The 17,329-nt window shown below is 39.6% G+C and overlaps 1 protein-coding gene and 1 long non-coding RNA gene across 2 annotated transcripts in view; both read left to right on the forward strand.

Moving 5' to 3' along the window:
- Positions 1 to 17,329, forward strand: part of LOC138947244 (uncharacterized) — a 140,243-nt gene that overhangs the window by 26,724 nt on the left and 96,190 nt on the right. The gene's annotated exons all lie outside the window — the stretch shown is intronic.
- Positions 459 to 7,404, forward strand: LOC138947239 (transcription factor zip-2-like). The gene is made up of 4 exons (XM_070318675.1): positions 459 to 548; positions 725 to 1,141; positions 2,460 to 2,665; positions 3,735 to 7,404. Exons 2-4 carry the CDS (start codon positions 1,117 to 1,119, stop codon positions 4,236 to 4,238), a joined length of 735 nt encoding a protein of 244 aa, XP_070174776.1. The 5' UTR covers positions 459 to 548; positions 725 to 1,116; the 3' UTR covers positions 4,239 to 7,404.

Genomic DNA, 17,329 nt, shown 5'->3' on the forward strand with positions numbered 1-17,329 from the left:
AATTCTGATCTGTTTAGTCCCATATGCTCTTTATAATTTGGAGTGTTTTGTTCAGAGCTCGTGAACATGCAAAATAAATAGTATTTCTGTATAACCAATGGCGTGGACAGTACTTTGAGCTATTCTGCAAATAAGGATATTTTGGGCTATTCCTTCAAATGAACTGTGTCCAAAAGCTTTTATCAAGAACGTACAGTCGTTCCTGCAGCACACCTTAAAAGAATATTTATAAATTGAACCAAATGATCATCAAATAGGGACTTAATCCGTATCGGCTGTACACTTTTTCTGTCATGAGAGTTCTTTGGAAATTTCCAATAAAAACATATTTTTGCGCTAAGCTGGAACAGCCATATGTTGGTTTCCATTGGTTGGACGTGACGTCGAAACAACAAACTAAACTTAGATTGCGTGTCAATTTTGTGCCTTTTGATTGGTCAAAAAGAACTCAGTTTCTAAAAATAACACTTCTGGTATTGCACCACAAAACCACTCAGCAACTCTGCTTGGGAAGCACAAACGAAAAGAGAGGGGACGAAAGTAGACAGGTATGGCCGACCAAAATAAAATTTTATCACGCGGAATGTTGAACTTTTCCGTTTCTAACTGTTACCTTCACTAACTTAGCTGGTATTACTGATTATGTCTTGCATGTCTGTCAGTTCTGATCGACTCGACGACTGTCCTATAACTAAACTTGACTATTTCATCATCTTTTTTTCAGAAAAAGAGGGACACCGTCGGAGCGAAAGGCGACAAGCCTACTGGCCGCGAGTGAAACGTCCGAAGAAACCACGACAGACATCATAGATCCGGAACCGTCCAAACTAACCACGCACAGGAACAACCCAACAACGGCTAACAAATCGACTATCGATACAACGATCGAACCCTGGGCTTTGGAACAACTGTCAACGGAATTGAGCACGATGTTTGAAGGAGAGAACGAAGACTTCGGATTGGTGCCAGGCAATGAGGAACTTGATCCATTTGGAGACGGTGTCCCCTCCTCACTCGACGAATTGGTTGACTGGCTGGATATCGCGGGGGGAGCCATCGGCAAATTAAACACCGCCACCCCTCACGATATCCAACACTTCTCTACGTTCTCAACAGATGACGAGTGGCCTTTTTAACACAGGTGAGAGTTCGATTTTTGTTTCTCTTCTTGTTGTGATGAGCTTGTTGCGTCATATTTTTTTTAACATTTTTTATCGCCTATTGAATTGTATACGGCGTGAGTTTCGGCCAGTTTAAAAGTGTAAATCTGAGTCATGTGACTTTAGTTTGTGGGTCACGATTATTTCTTATCCGGATGTCGAAGGTAGATCGAGTGTTGTTTTGAAGAGGGGGGCGTGGTGGTTTCTAGGCCTGTTCGGTACGTGTTGTGGCTACATTTTCGTTTCATTCTTGTCAGAATTGTTTTATTTGCAACTCTGTTGTAATTTGATTCGCGAAAATTGATGTCTTTAGTTTAGGAAAAGGTCTCGGATGCTGTCCGAGTTTTAGGAGTTTTAGGACTAATATCTGTGTTGTTGTGGTGTTGCCGGTCGCTAAGCTATCACGTGGCCTGTCCTGCCGCCATGTGACCTAAACTAGGTCAATCCGCGAAGCTTGTTGTGGCCTCCGCGAAGCAACTCTGCTTGCTTGAGATTTCATCATGTACTATTTTTAGCACCCAAAGCCAGCGGGTTAGCCACTCGCGCAGGTTAAGGGGCGTGTCTTCAACTCCGCAGATATTACACCACCAAGTGCAATTTAAAAATAGTCCCTTACATGGTTGACCCAACTTAGAAGGTCCATATTATTCCTAGCAAACTTGCCCTGGCGTTAGTCCGACGTTTGAACAGGGACAGATCACACATGTTCATGTTAGCCTAATGTGTGGGTTTTAACCGGTGACCAAAAACTTTGTTGAAAAAGCCTACATCACAGTTGTAGGCTGAAACGGGAATGTGTTTACACTTTGGTGTTCAGATAGTTCTGACAATTTACATGGATTTTATCTATTCTGTGAACACATTCCACTACACTCAGACTTGAAGTGTAACACCTGCTGTGGTAACTTAAAAAGTAAGCAACAGAACTTGATGTTGACTATGAATGTAGTCAAACTGAAACGCTGGAACGCCTTTTACATACCTGGTTTGTGAACTTTGACTTCCTAGGGTTATTTGTTGTTGTTTTTAGATGTGTTGGGTTTTTTTTTTTTTTTGGGGGGGGGGGTATTGTTTTTGTTGTTTTTTTACTTAGCATGTGCTGTTTAATCTCAGTGTACTTCAAAATCACACACATACATACACACACCCACACACAATGATACATACCTATGCCTTTGTTTTCCTTGTGATGTTTCTGTGTTCAGTTGTGTGTGTTCTTTGATTTTTCTCCCTTCATCAATCCAACTAGGTAGTTTTCACCAATTATTCACCGCAGTCTCACCTTCTGTCTGTTCACAGGTGGAACTGGTGACTCTGCGGAGATCACCAGACCTTTGACTGTCCAGCCCTTGACCTCAAAGTTCGTGGGTCAGGAACTCTTGGACGAGAGCTTTGAACCTGACCTTGACATGAATATGTTTGAGGACTTGGGCGCTGGCTTCGCTGACCCCCTTGGTGACGCTAGCTTGGACAGTTTCACTGACCTCTCTGCTCTTTTGTCAGAGGTCAGTTCATAACTTTTTGCTCTTGAAATCATGTTAAAAAAAATGGTGTTAAAACTAAAATACAAGAACAACAAATCGCGTAAGGCGAAATTACTACATTTAGTCAAGCTGTGGAACTCACAGAATGAAATTGAACGTAGTCCGCCGCTAGTGCAAAAGGCAGTGAAAGTGACGAGCCTGTTTGGCGCAGTAGCGGTGGCGCCGTGCTTCATAGCACGCTTTACTGTACCTCTCTTCGTTTTAACTTTCTGAACGTGTTTTTAATCCAAACATATATCTATATGTTTTTGGAATCAGGAACCAACAAGGAATAAGATGAAAGTGTTTTTAAATTGATTTCGAAAATTTAATTTTGAAAATAATTTTTTTAATTTTCAGAGCATGTTTTTAATCCAAATATAACATATTTATATGATTTTACAATTTTCAGATTTTTAATGACCAAAGTCATTAATTAATTTTTAAGCCACCAAGCTGAAATGCAATACCGAAGTCCGGCCTTCGTCGAAGATTGCTTGGCCAAAATTTCAAGCAATTTGATTGAAAAATGAGGGTGTGACAGTGCCGCCTCAACTTTTACAAAAAGACGGATATGACGTCATCAAAGACATTTATCGAAAAAAAGAAAAAAACATCCGGGGATATCATTCCCAGGAACTCTCATGTCAAATTTCATAAAGATCGGTCCAGTAGTTTACTCTGAATCGCTCTACACACACACACGCACACACACACATACACCACAACCCTTGTCTCGATTCCCTCTCTATGTTAAAACATTTAGTCATAACTTGACTAAATGTAAAAAGCAACAAACCAGAAATATATAAGAAACACAGAACAAGACAAATTTAACAACAGAAATGAGTATGAGTGGATAGCTTAAATTTGCAATCGATGTTTGTGTGTCTGTTTATTTGTGCGTTTTTCTTGTTTTTACTGAATGTGTTCAGCCTATTTATCTGTGTGTTACATGTACAGGCCCTGTTAATACTCAAACTAAACATACCTTGTCTTTCAGTAATGAACTTGAATTCAGTCATTATTCAACCTCTCTCTGTTCTTCCAGAACACATTCTTGGATCAGAAGACGGTGGCTCCTGTGACCTTCCTGTTTGACCTTGACGCGGAAGAAAAACCCGACCAGCGCGGCATGAAGCGGTCCTTCGCGGAGGTGGAGGACACCTCTGATCTCGGCCGGCTGTCGGCGAACGTTGGCTTGGTGAAATCATCCAGCCATGACCATGACTACTCCGCCAAGCGCCAGAGAACGTCTGCTGTGACAGAAGACACGTCTGTGGAAGACATGGAGGAAGTCTTCCTCGTCCCCGCCCCTTCCACCTCTGACACCACCCAGTTTCCCACGGAGGACAAGTACCGACATCGAAGGGAGAAGAACAACGTTGCGTCCAAGCGTTCCCGAGAAATTCGCAAGAGGAAGTTCACCGACATGGAGGGAGAGGCCGAACGACTGATTGTTGACAACGCACGTCTGGAGAAACGAGTTGTCGACCTTGAAAGGCTGGCCAAACAGATGAAGGAAATCTTAGTGGCCAAGATGGCTGGAAAGTAAAGAGACGGGACTTTCACAATCAAGCCTGGGGGGACTGACTGCCGAGGACAGCTGCTTTACCATAAAGTGAGGGTGCTCTCTCTGACTTGAGCGGAAGGAGAACTTTTCTGGCAGAAGATAGAAACATAACTGGTTGCATGAAAAGTTCAGGCATCGGGACTAGTTGCAACGGACAGTTCATGCATTTGCATGCTGCGCACAGTTATGTAGAGGTAGCTTATTGCTGCCATGGAGAAGGTTTTGGTTGGACTGATTAACCTAGGCTTGGTGAAAAGCAGAACAGAGTGACATTGTCTGACTTGCTCAGAGTTACCTCTGACCTGGATCGATGGTTTTGGGGAACAACTAAGAGCATAGAGACAGCCGTTTGCAGTCTGCCATTGAGTCTTATACGCTGTGTTTGGTCCACTTCTTATCTCCCTTTGTTTGTGAAGGTTTTGTCACCCACTGTTTTGCTTGCCTCCATTTGAGAGCAGTTAAAGGTTTTGATGATATAAGCTGTTGTTGAACTGTTTCATGTCACTTGCACTGATATGATTATGTATGCAAAAGAGAAGAAAAAAACCCAGTAGTAACATGACACTGGGGAAAAAAGTTGTTTGGTCATCTATGATGAATAAATGCTGCCACTGTAAATGTACGCTAAACAGAGGTAGTACGGTATATTTGTGAGCGACTTGGAGGGGACCTGTAGGGTCGGTTATGTCTCCATTTTTAGACATTTGTTTTAGGTAGAAAATAATTTTTGGACAGGCGTTGAATGCTTGAAGAAAAGTAAAGAGAAAGAAACCAAAAAATAATCTGAAGATGACATGATTTGTAACCAAAAACGTCGAACGCTGAAGAAGAAGAAGAGAAGTAACCAAAAACACTGTTTGTCTTTCATGGTGATTAGAGCAGAAAGGATCATTTTTGGCTGCTTTAATGGCGGGGTAAAAAGGGTCATACTGGTAAAAACCCACTCGTGTAAAAAACACGAGTGTACGTAGGAGTTTCTAACCATGAACGCAGAAGCAGAAGAAAATAATTTAAAGGTTAGAAGAACCCATAACAACTGTCTTAAAATTGAGGCACTGAAGTTTTATTTTAAAACCTACTGATTGCTGTGTGAACAAATCTGATCTATGAAAGGTGTTCTGATTTGTAACTGTTGTCATGAGAATTGTCCCAATTCAAGTACTGCCACAAAAATAGTGTTTTACTTTTGGTATTCATTTTGAAAACTCTTTTTCATGAACCATTTCATCTTGCAGAAATATGCAATTCTTTAAATTGCTTGTACAAAAATAAAACTAAGAGTATAAGGATCAGCTTCATTGGGTTTTGAAATTTAACTTCTGTAACATTGGACGTGTACATATTTCACTGTTTTCTGCACTAGAGCGGTGTTTATAAGTACAACATTAGATCATATGCATAGTACGTATTTTACTTTGATGCATTGATTTAAAAATCAACACCTGGGTAGCACTGGAAAAAGGAAAAATAAATATGGGGTTAGTAACTGAAATCATGAAAAAAAAATCTAAAGTACTAAAAAAATTAAAATCAGCTTTGCATGGTCAAGCCATCGTGAATTTTAGAGTTTAGTTTCCTTTCTTTTTTTCTACTGCTACCTGGAGGTAAGATACCTGTGTGTGCTACGGCTGTAGCACATCAGGACTCTTATTTTTTTACTAGCTTGGATCAATAAAGATTGCAAACTGGTTAACGCCAGTGTGTAAGCTTTGAGGTACCTTGATGTGGACTGGTCTCGATCAGTTCCAAAACTGGATAGCACCAGTTTCAGTCTGAGTTACCTTCATTTGTTTTGGTGACTCAGCATGATTTGCAAACACTCACCATTTTCAAACAAATTTTGCATCAATCAGAAAATCCCTCTTTGCAAAACTAGGGAAAATCGCTCTACATTTACACAGATAATAATGATACGCAAAGTACAAGCTTATCGCAGGATTTATTTGTTTCCACACATTCATGCGATGCTCTTTTCATTTACATGTTGACAGTAAGGTTATGACTATGACCAGCAGGTTACTAGATAATAACGCTTACCAACTTGCATGCATTTCCTAATTTGGTTAACATATGTTTGTTTTGTGCCTTTCAGATGAAAGTGCACCTGATGTCAATTGTAATGACTATTGTTTTTCCCATACCATGTTTTTACACCAACATCTGATTTTTAACTTTTATCTTAAAAATATTTGTGGGAAGTTTTGTCATTCCTGCACAAAATTTCTTTCAGGGGAAGGTGGGGACAGGGTTTGATGAACAGTGAATTAAAAGTTGTTGTTTGCAAATGTTTTCAAGTGCATATGTTTTGCTGCACAGTCAGAGATTTGTTCTAATGTTGAAAAAAAATAAAGTTTATTTTCAGCCATGTGTAAAATTAGACTTTTTCGCAAAAAATTTGCAATCAAAACTATAACTTTCTGTGACTTTTGGATGGCAGTTAAAAACGCACTAGAAAATTCAAAATGCTAGGACTACATGTAATTTGAAGCATATTTATTGTTTTTCTGTTTCATGTCATATGTGTTTTGCTCAGGTGGTCACGTTTAAAGTACTTTACTCTATTTATGCAAAGATACACAACTTTTTTTTATTTATTTATGTATTTCATTATTTATTTATTTATTCATTCAATTTTAATTATTATTTTTATTCATTTATTTATTTATTGTTATTTTTTATTCATTTATTTTTGTTTATTTATTTATACATTTTTCTATTGTATTTTTCATTGGAAGTGGAACTGGAAGTGAATCTTTTTTTTTTAAAAGGGTGATTGTTGTGGGGGAGAAAGGAATGATTGGAAAGATGCATGTATGTGTTATTGAAGGAATGTGTACTTCTAGTATCAAAGACCTTTCAATGAGCATTTCCCCGTTGAATGTAACTTTTGGAAGAACAGAAGAAAATATAAGGTGTATAACATTTGTGTCATGAGTATGCTCTATGTGTGTTTTTACAGTGATCTAATTATCAGCAGTTCAGGTTGAGAAATTAAATTGATGTGTTAAACTATTTAAGTATGAAGTTGTGGTGAGACTTGCTTGTACTGTAATTTTTTTATTTTTCTAAGATTGTGAAATGGCAACACACAGTGTTGGAGAGAAAAGAAAAGAAAAAAAAGGTGAATAAAAGAAAAACAGAAATTGCAGATAGTTGTGTGTGTGTGTGTGTGTGTGTGTGTGTGTGTGTGTGTGTGTGTGTGTGTGTGTGTGTGAAAGAAAAAGTGTGAATTAAAGCATAACAACTTCCAGACATGTGTGTGTGTGTTTGTGACACCTGGAAGCTTTCTCCTAATACTCCAAGGTTGGAAGTATGCAGAATACAGATCAGTTTGGGCCCTTACCTGATCTCACATACTACACATTTCCAGCAGGCATGGGAATTCTCCTCAGATCCGAGGATTTCCGAGAAAAGCTACACATTTCAGAGAAGAAAAAATACTCTTCCGAGGAAAAAGAAAATCGAGGAACAAAACTCCAAAAAAAAAGACAATCTGCCTAGAATGGCCAATGTCCTCCATAAAACCGTCCCTTTATTCAGTGAGATTACTCCCGCGTGAGTCTTTTTTGCAAACATAATATTAATTCAGTTAAAGGATTGAAATGATTGTTTATTACTGGCAATACGAAACATGCATTAATTAAATTTTGTCAGTTGTTTTATTTGTTGTGTAAAATTTATGAAACATATTCCCAGAATGCCAGATTGCACAGAATGTAATCATGCCCCAGAACTTGAACCCCCTAGTTTTCACAGATTTTTCTTCAAATCAATTCTCATGCCTGTCCAGGGCAGTACAGTGAGTGATCAAACAAACAATTTTACTACTGTATGTGGAAAATAAACTGTGCCAGTCATCAAAATGTGTCTTTTCGACTTCAAAAAACTTGAGATAAGTAGGTAATAAAAGAGAGGGAATCATACATGTATTTGATGGAGGGTAATGTTGTGCCACTGGGAAAAACAGGTGTAAGAAAATGAAAATGCATACATAGTAGAGGGAGTCATGACACAGAGGCAGAACTGAAGAGGCAAGGCAACAGCTGGGCAGAAGCGGAGAGAACAGCCCAGAACAGGGTGCGATGGAGAAATGTCGTCAATGGCCTATGCTCCGCTGGGGGCAAAGGGCCTAACTTAAAGGTGGTCGTCTACATTTTTGCTTTTTTTCAATAATCTTATGGTTAGATTTTGCTCAAAAGTTATGTCAGATGATGAATGAACCATGGGGGAAAAAGTTATAGAAAAAAAATATATGTAAAAAAAGATTTTATTTTTGGGTAGCGTGACTCACGCTTCCACTATTTTGTTTTCTGTTTGCTGAGAACACGTGCTTTGCCTAAAAATACTGACCAATCAAATTCATGTCACTATGCTTATAGCCACGCCCAAACAAGTGCAGCAACAGTTTGACACTGGAGCGCTGTCCACGCTTTTTTTTAAACGCACTAAATGCACGGGATTTGAGAGGAGTTTTGCGCTTGGCATTTTCCAAATAAGGATATCCTACTATGAGTACTACGCTGGAATACTACAATGAATTTTCAAACGGCTACACTGGCTTCGTCTTTCCTGATCGAAAGGGGGTGTATTGTTGATATTTGTAGATAATAGTCATAATAGACTCTGCATTTTAATGGTCAAATGGCGATTTCGGTATAAAAATGCAGACAAGGACCTTTAAGTAAGAGGGAGTCTCACAATGGAGGATCTTGATAGAGAGGTTCCACTGTACCGCAAGTGAAACATGTATAAGCATGTTCTTGTAGACATTAAAACAATGTTGTCGGACTTCCATTTTATCAAATCAAAATGATGAAAAAAAGTGAGTGAGTTTCTCAAAAGATGGGGGGGGGGGGGGGGGGGGAGGGGAGGGGGGGGGGCACACGCACTGACACACACAAAAGCACTACCATTTCACACACAAGCACGTTTTGTTTCATACAAATAGTGCTAAGGGAAGAATAGTGATAGCATAAGCGTAGACAGAAACTAACACCTACTCAAACCCACATGAAGGTTCTGGGCGTTAACATCTTCAGTTTACAATACAACCTGACAATACAATACAATACATTAATACAATGCAATACAATACAACACAACACAATACAATACAACACAAGAAAATTGATTGATGATTAAAATCAACATGGCCGAAGCAATGTTTTCATAAAAGAAGCGGCGGTATTGTACGGGCACATGTTGAATTTGGGTTACATTATTATTATTATTATTCTGATCATTTTTATGCGCCTAATCTAGATATAGCCCTAGGCGCTTACATATTAATTTCTGCCGTTTTGAAATGGAATTTTTTACAGACAGACAGACAAACAGACATTTTTTACACACAATATATAACGCATTCACATCGGCCAGTAAAGCTCAGTAGCCTATTAGGCGAGCATTCACCTTTCACGGCCTTTATTCCAAGTCAAACGGGTATTTGGTGGACATTTTTATCTATGCCTATACAATTTTGCCAGGAAAGACTCTTTTGTCAATCGTGGGATCTTTAACGTGCACACCCCAATGTAGTGTACACGAAGGGACCTCGGTTTTTCGTCTCATCCGAAAGACTAGCACTTGAACCCACCACCTAGGTTAGGAAAGGGGGGAGAAAATTGCGGCCTGACCCAGGGTCGAACACGCAACCTCTCACTTCCGAGCGCAAGTGCGTTACCACTCGGCCACCCACATGTGTTGCAGAGTATTTGAAAATCCGTAGGCCGCATAAAAACATGCAACTGAGCAGAGTGATAGGTCCCTGTTGTGAATATATTCAAGTGGATCAATTGATTACTTATGTTTCACGACTAGTTTTGCTGTTACAGAGAGGAGACGGTTTGGCGGTCATGGGTTGTAGGTTATGCAACTTCAAGTTAAGAGCAAGGCGCATGGTGCATGTTCTTGTGATCGTTTTTGATGAAAGCGTCATGAAGAGGGTGTTACAAATACAATGTAAATTTTGTTTTTGATGTTCGGTCTTCGTTGTGGTGGTTGTAAGATTGTGATGTGCTTAACCAATGCTATTTGGGACATGGTAATAATTGGTTGCCGGTATGGACGATATGCTGTGCTGTTACGGTTTGAGATTGTTAAAACTTCTCTCGAAGAAAAAAATGGGTTCGGTGGATTTGTCAGTCGGTCACATGTTGAAGGGCCCCATGCCGGGTTGAAAGAGATAAGATACAGAGCGACTGAGAGCGAGAGAGAGAGAGAGAGACACACACACACACACACACACACACACACACACACACACACACACACATAGACAGAGACAGACAGAAGCGGAGAGACTCAGAGGGAGACAAAGACATACATACAGAGAGAGAGAGAGAGAGAGAGAGAGAGAGAGAGAGAGAGAGAGAGAGAGAGAGAGAGAGAGAGAGAGAGAGAGAGAGAGAGAGAGAGAGAGACTGAGAGAGAAAAAACTGTAACTGATCTCGTGAGAACGGTAACAAAACGAGACATGTCACCTCTCCGAATGCATTGCAATAGATGACCGCTCCTCAGTGCGGCCATCAACAATACAATACGATACAATACAACAAAAGTTAAATGCAGCAATACAATAAAAACAAGTCGCGTAAGGCGAAAATACAATATTTAGTCAAGTAGCTGTCGAACTCACAGAATGAAACTGAACGCAATGCAACGCAGCAAGACCGTATAATCGTGGTCCACCGCTCACGGCATAGGCAGTGAAATTGACAAGAAGAGCGCGCTTTTCTGTACCTCTCTTCGTTTTAACTTTCTGAGCGTGTTTTTAATCCAAACATATCATATCTATATATTTTTGGAATCAGGAACCGACAAGGAATAAGATGAAAGTGTTTTTAAATTGATTTCGAAAAAAAAATTTTGATAATAATTTTTATATATTTAATTTTCAGAGCTTGTTTTTAATCCGAATATAACATATTTATATGTTTTTGGAATCAGCAAATGATGGAGAATAAGATAAACGTAAATTTGGATCGTTTTATAAATTTTTATTTTTTTTTACAATTTTCCGATTTTTAATGACCAAAGTCATTAATTAATTTTTAAGCCACCAAGCTGAAATGCAATACCGAACCCCGGGCTTCGTCGAAGAGTACTTGACCAAAATTTCAACCAATTTGGTTGAAAAATGAGGGCGTGACAGTGCCGCCTCAACTTTCACGAAAAGCCGGATATGACGTCATCAAAGACATTTATCAAAAAAATGAAAAAAACGTTCGGGGATTTCATACCCAGGAACTCTCATGTCAAATTTCATAAAGATCGGTCCAGTAGTTTAGTCTGAATCGCTCTACACACACACACACACACACACACAGACACACAGACACACAGACGCACATACACCACGACCCTCGTTTCGAATCCCCCTCGATGTTAAAATATTTAGTCAAAACTTGACTAAATATAATAAAATGACAGTCATCTTTATCACTCTAAAACCGAACTCAAAGAGAGTTGTGTGTTGTGGCAAGGTAACAACATGTTATGAAATAGCCTACGTCAGTTCAGCTTCAAGTTTTTTTGTTTCTCAAAAAATCCCACGTGGCAAACTTAACGCTTTGCTAACTTGGCACGGTTTTTCTATCCCCAGTACTAGTGACTATTTGGGACATAACGTGGTTATATGCTAAGACTGGCAAACACAATACGTACTAATGAAGACATATATCCAGGCACGTATACCGGACCAACCCAACATTCAGCATATATGACAGACACACACACAAACACAACCACGCTCCACCCCGGGCCGCCCGGCTCTCTCTCAGCAAATGAAAACGAGTGTCTACCGGACGAAAAAGTAACAAGTCGCGTAAGGCGAAAATACAATATTTAGTCAAGTAGCTGTCGAACTCACAGAATGAAACTGAACGCAATGCCATTTTTCAGCAAGACCGTATACTCGTAGCATCGTCAGTCCACCGCTCATGGCAAAGGCAGTGAAATTGACAAGAAGAGCGGGGTAGTAGTTGCGCTAAGAAGGATAGCACGCTTTTCTGTACCTCTCTTTGTTTTAACTTTCTGAGCGTGTTTTTAATCCAAACATATCATATCTATATGTTTTTGGAATCAGGAACCGACAAGGAATAAGATGAAAGTGTTTTTAAATTGATTTGGACAATTTAATTTTGATAATAATTTTTATATATTTAATTTTCAGAGCTTGTTTTTAATCCAAATATAACATATTTATATGTTTTTGGAATCAGCAAATGATGGAGAATAAGATAAACGTGACATGAAAAAGTACAAGTACAGACACCACACAGACTGCACTGCAGTAACTGTTTGCACTGGCACGGCTCTTGGTTGTTTAACTGTGTAACTAGGTATGGCTGGCCTTCATCTGTTGAACGTACAAGCCACTCAGTGTCTAAGTTAGTGTTAACAATATAATCATCTTTAATTGTACCCATGGCTGCTGAATGTCGCTTCCTTATTTCTTTAGTGCGGAAGGTTACTTTACCTTTCTCTGCTTTGATGAACTGCTCAAAGACATTATTCTTGGCATATTGGAACAGGACATGTATCAGAAAATCAACGCGTCTGTTTTGTTTTGAATTAAAGTATACAGTTTTCAACACTCTGTGAAATGCCTAGGCCTCAGCATACATGTTTGTATTGGCTGAGGAACCAATACGATGACAGGTTGCCCAAAGCAACACTTTATCTTTACATACATAATGAGGATAAAAGTAATCGTGGAACGCTTTATGTCTCAGTTGAAGAAAACCAAGAAATTCCTGCAGTTGTCTGTTAAAGATCCCTGGGTCCGTCTCCATTTGAACCATTTTTAGGTATGCATACACCTCTGCCTGGTCTTCCTTTTTAGCAATGAGTTTAACAGTGTTTTTCTTCCATGCCCTGTCAACATGCCAAGAACAGTATAGTTGTTTTTGTGGTAGTGAAAATACAGAATACCATGCATTATAAAAGTTTTGAGCTAAATCACTCATAAAAATACTGGCTGGTTGGAATGTCTTTCTCATTGTTTGCAGCTTTAATTGCTGTAAAAAATACTGTTAAGGTTTTTCATCTTCTTTGTTAGCGATAGCCCATGCCACGGGTACATTTTCTTGATAGTCATCTATAACTTGTAAAGTTACAAGTAAAAAGTCATATTGGGTGGTTTTGTGGGTTGAATCAATACAAACCATTTTGTGAGCATGTCTGTTCATCTTTTCTCTTTGAAATTGTGTTTGAATACACAGTAAAAAATTGTTCTCCTGCAGAGTGTCAGTGTCCTTAGTTTGTCCCTGTGGTTTGTAATAAATGATGGGATTGTCTGTTTCTGTGGCTAGCTGATCTACCCATAGGTGTGTGCTCATACCGTCTGCAGCATCTTTTTGAATGTGGGGGATATTGTACAGTGGAACCCCCCTTTTAAGACCCCCCAATTTAAGACTTCCTCCCTTTTAAGACCTTGTTTTTTCAGATGTTCTGTTCATAACCTCTGTAAATTTACCTCCATTTTAAGACTCCCTCTTTTTTAAGACCTGATATTCTCAGATTTTTAAGGTCTTAAAAGGGCCGGTTCCACTCTTCTGCTTTCTTATGTTTAAGATGTCTTGTTGTGTTGCCAGAGTGTCTCTGTCAATGTTAGTAATGTTATTGCGAATTTCAGTTAAAAGTTTGTGGGGCTCAATCCCAGGTTGTAGCCTTGCAGCAATCAGGCTTCTCAGATCATCAGACAGTCTTGGGTGACACATCCCAAGGGCATGACCAACATGATCTGTACAGTATATAACCCTCACCGTCCCATCTTCCAAAGAATTGAAAGCTGTCATGAATGCAGTACAAATAGTATTGGTTTTACAAGTACCTTGCGTTTTAAGCGCTCTGCTACGTTCATCAGATGGGTTCATCAGATGGTTTTATGATAGCCTTCCCGGACCTGTTACATTTAAAATAATATACATAAGATGTAGAAGTCTGTTTGGTGCCTCTACTTTAAAAAAAAGTTAGAATAGCTGTCTTTTTCAATCGTACATTTCCATCTCTGAAAGTCATCCATATTGGAAAAACAATTTTCTTGCATGCTAAAACACATAGCTCCTGCACAGTAGCACAAGAACATTGTTGACAGATATTACATTGGTTAGGCATGGGGTGCGAACTGGTTGAACTTGCGTTTTGGTCTGGATGGAGCAGGGTTATGTGTCTTGTCAGAGCGCTTCTTTTGGGATAAACATTTAGAGCAAAATGGACAATGAAAACTTGTTTTAGTTTTATTGTTGTTCTGTGATTTGTGGTTAGTGTTGTGTCGTGTCTTCGAGTCTTTGTCAGCACTGCAAGAATGTTTTCTTTTATTGTTGTGTAGTGGAGGAGTGGACTGGGTGGCCGAGTGGTAACGCACTTGCGCTCGGAAGCGAGAGGTTGCGAGTTCGACCCTGGGTCAGGGCGTTAGCAATTTTCTCCCCCCTTTCCTAACCCTAGGTGGTGGGTTCAAGTGCTAGTCTTTCGAATGAGACGAAAAACCGAGGTCCCTTCATGTACACTTCATTGGGGTGTGCACGTTAAAGATCCCACAATTGACAAAAGGGTCTTTCCTGGCAAAATTGTATAGGCACAGATAAAAATGTCCACCAAAATACCCGTCTGACTTGGAATAATAGATCGTGAAAAGTAGGATATGCGCCGAAATGGCTGCGATCTGCTGGTCGATGTGAATGCGTGATGTATTGTGTTAAAAAAATTCCATCTCACACGGCATAAATAAATCCCTGTGCCTTGAATGTGTGTGCGATATAAATTGCATAAAAAAAATAAAAATACATTCCTGCGCTTAGAACTGTACCCACGGAATACGCGCGATATAAGCCTCATATTGATATTGATGATAGTAGAATCGAAGCCCAAGTCCAAGCGTCTTGTTTCAACTTTTTATTCAAGAAAATAATGCAAGTAAACGTAGAGGCCGAAGGCGAAACCCGTAGACAGCAAAGCAAGTGTAGTGTCGTGTTCAGGTGCTAGGAGCAAATCAATACTTATGCCGACTGACTATTCGGGTTTAACGTCCTCTTAGACCAACTGATCTATATTGGGACAGTACAGGTATTGGTAATACGCTGAAGATAATGGTGTGATACTTTGATTCGAACAAGCCCGCTGTGGCTGTCTTCTTCGACACACCAGCATTGGGTTTGTCTCGTCAAAGTATCGAAATACGATCATGATAATCGGAGACGAGAGATAATGCATGCGTGTCTTCGTGTTTTCCAAGCCCTGAGACTTTCGCTGTGAACGTGGGATCTTTTTCGTGCGTATGTGTGCACACGGGGGTGTTCGGACACCGAAGAGAGTCTGCACAAAGTTGACTCCGAGAAATAAATCTCTCGCCGAACGTGGGGATCGAACCCACGCTGATAGCGACCAACTGGCTACAAAGCCAGCGCGCTACGTCCCCGCCCCGATACTTATGCCGGTGTTCGGCCTATACTTATAGCCCCGGCGCGGTCTGCAGCGAAAGCGCCGTCCGGCGAGAATAAAAATCGCTTGAATACAGCCAGAAACTGTCAAACACGGAATCTGTGTTTCTTACACATGCTTTACCCTACGTTATTTAAACAAATACATAACCAATCCTAACAAACAATACATAAAATTAAAGCTACGACCTTTAGCTTTCTGTTACAATAGATAAAATTTCGTAAAAACTTATATTTATTTAGTGGGATACAAAAACAATGGTCCTAGTGAAGGCACTGAACCAACTTCAGTGCGGAAAATTACAAAACTCTCTAAACTGGAATAATGGACAAATTCATAAATCATACAGATAAAAAGAAGAACCCCAGATAAACATCATGATAATATGCGTTACTTGGGGGAAAAGTATACATTCACAAAGCCGCAAAGTCCGAACTGAAGTAAATGGAATCAGCCAAATTCCGGCGCGAGTACCTGTCTGCATAAATTAGGAATCTTTGCAGAGAAACCAAGCATCACTCATTACAACCAAATCCTTATAAACAAACTAAAATCATATGCAACATAGGTACGGGATATGTAATCGTGATACAAACACCTCGCAGTCTCAAACGCACACTGACACAGCGACACGCACACACCTCGCAGTCTCAAACATGCACTGTTTACGATTGCAGAATTTCGCACGCAAGCATGCAAGCACACAAAACCACACAGTTTACTCATGGTTAGAAACATTAACATTTTGTCCGATGAAAATACGTCTTACTCTTAGTCACACCAAAATGTCATTGCCCAAACAGTCGCTAAAGCAGCAACATGCAGCCGCCATCTTTGAAAAGTAACGTCATAACTAGTCACGTTACCAGCGTCACGTGACTATAGGGTGCTGGATTTACTGGCGTGTGGAGAAACCTACCTTGAGGCACGTTTCATGATATTGAGGATTGCAGTTTCCCCCTCACACACAATATTCCAAAATAATAAATAGTCAAACAGGGGCCAAAAACCAGTTTGCACCAAGAGTTCAACTTTTTATCTATCCAAAACAGTAAAAAAAAATTATATGAACATTCGTATTTCCAAGATGATTGGCGTTCCAAGACGCTATATCCTAAAAACCCCAAAACATGCTTTTACAACTTCAGTGCATAATAACTGCCCAAAGGTGCTGTTTAAAGCAACCATTGATAATAATTTTTAACATACTCCTTGAACACATTAAGAAAAATGGTTAACTTGCAAATAAAGGGACAGCATTGATCAGAACAATGGTAAGATAAAGGACGCTACTTATATTTTGTACATTTTTTATCTTTATCGTTTCCTGTAGACCTCAGAAGTTCTAGCCAGCTTAAGAAATCATTCTAAAATCGAAAAACAAACATCTATACATGTTGTACGCAAAGTAGATTGATATTTGACAGTCACACAGACATACGTGGGCTATAGGGCAACCCTACCCCCTAAATTTGAAAACGGGGTCAATTTCTTAACTGCATGCATTCAGCAAAACAATCCCTAAAAAAAATTTTTTTCACAAATGAACTTATGGCTTTAGAAAAGCATTCAAAAATGCATATACAACGCTTTTTCTTTGGTCCCAATTCAAGGGGGTGTGCTATTCTCAG

This window comes from Littorina saxatilis, linkage group LG14 (assembly GCF_037325665.1).
Source record: "Littorina saxatilis isolate snail1 linkage group LG14, US_GU_Lsax_2.0, whole genome shotgun sequence".
Lineage (NCBI taxonomy): Eukaryota > Metazoa > Mollusca > Gastropoda > Littorinimorpha > Littorinidae > Littorina > Littorina saxatilis.

Coding starts and splice junctions, on each gene's coding strand:
- LOC138947239 (XM_070318675.1), top strand. CDS start 1,117: ATGACGAGTGGCCTTTTTAACACAG. Junction 1,142..2,459: donor GAGTGGCCTTTTTAACACAG/GTGAGAGTTCGA, acceptor GTCTGTTCACAG/GTGGAACTGGTGACTCTGCG. Junction 2,666..3,734: donor TCTCTGCTCTTTTGTCAGAG/GTCAGTTCATAA, acceptor CTGTTCTTCCAG/AACACATTCTTGGATCAGAA.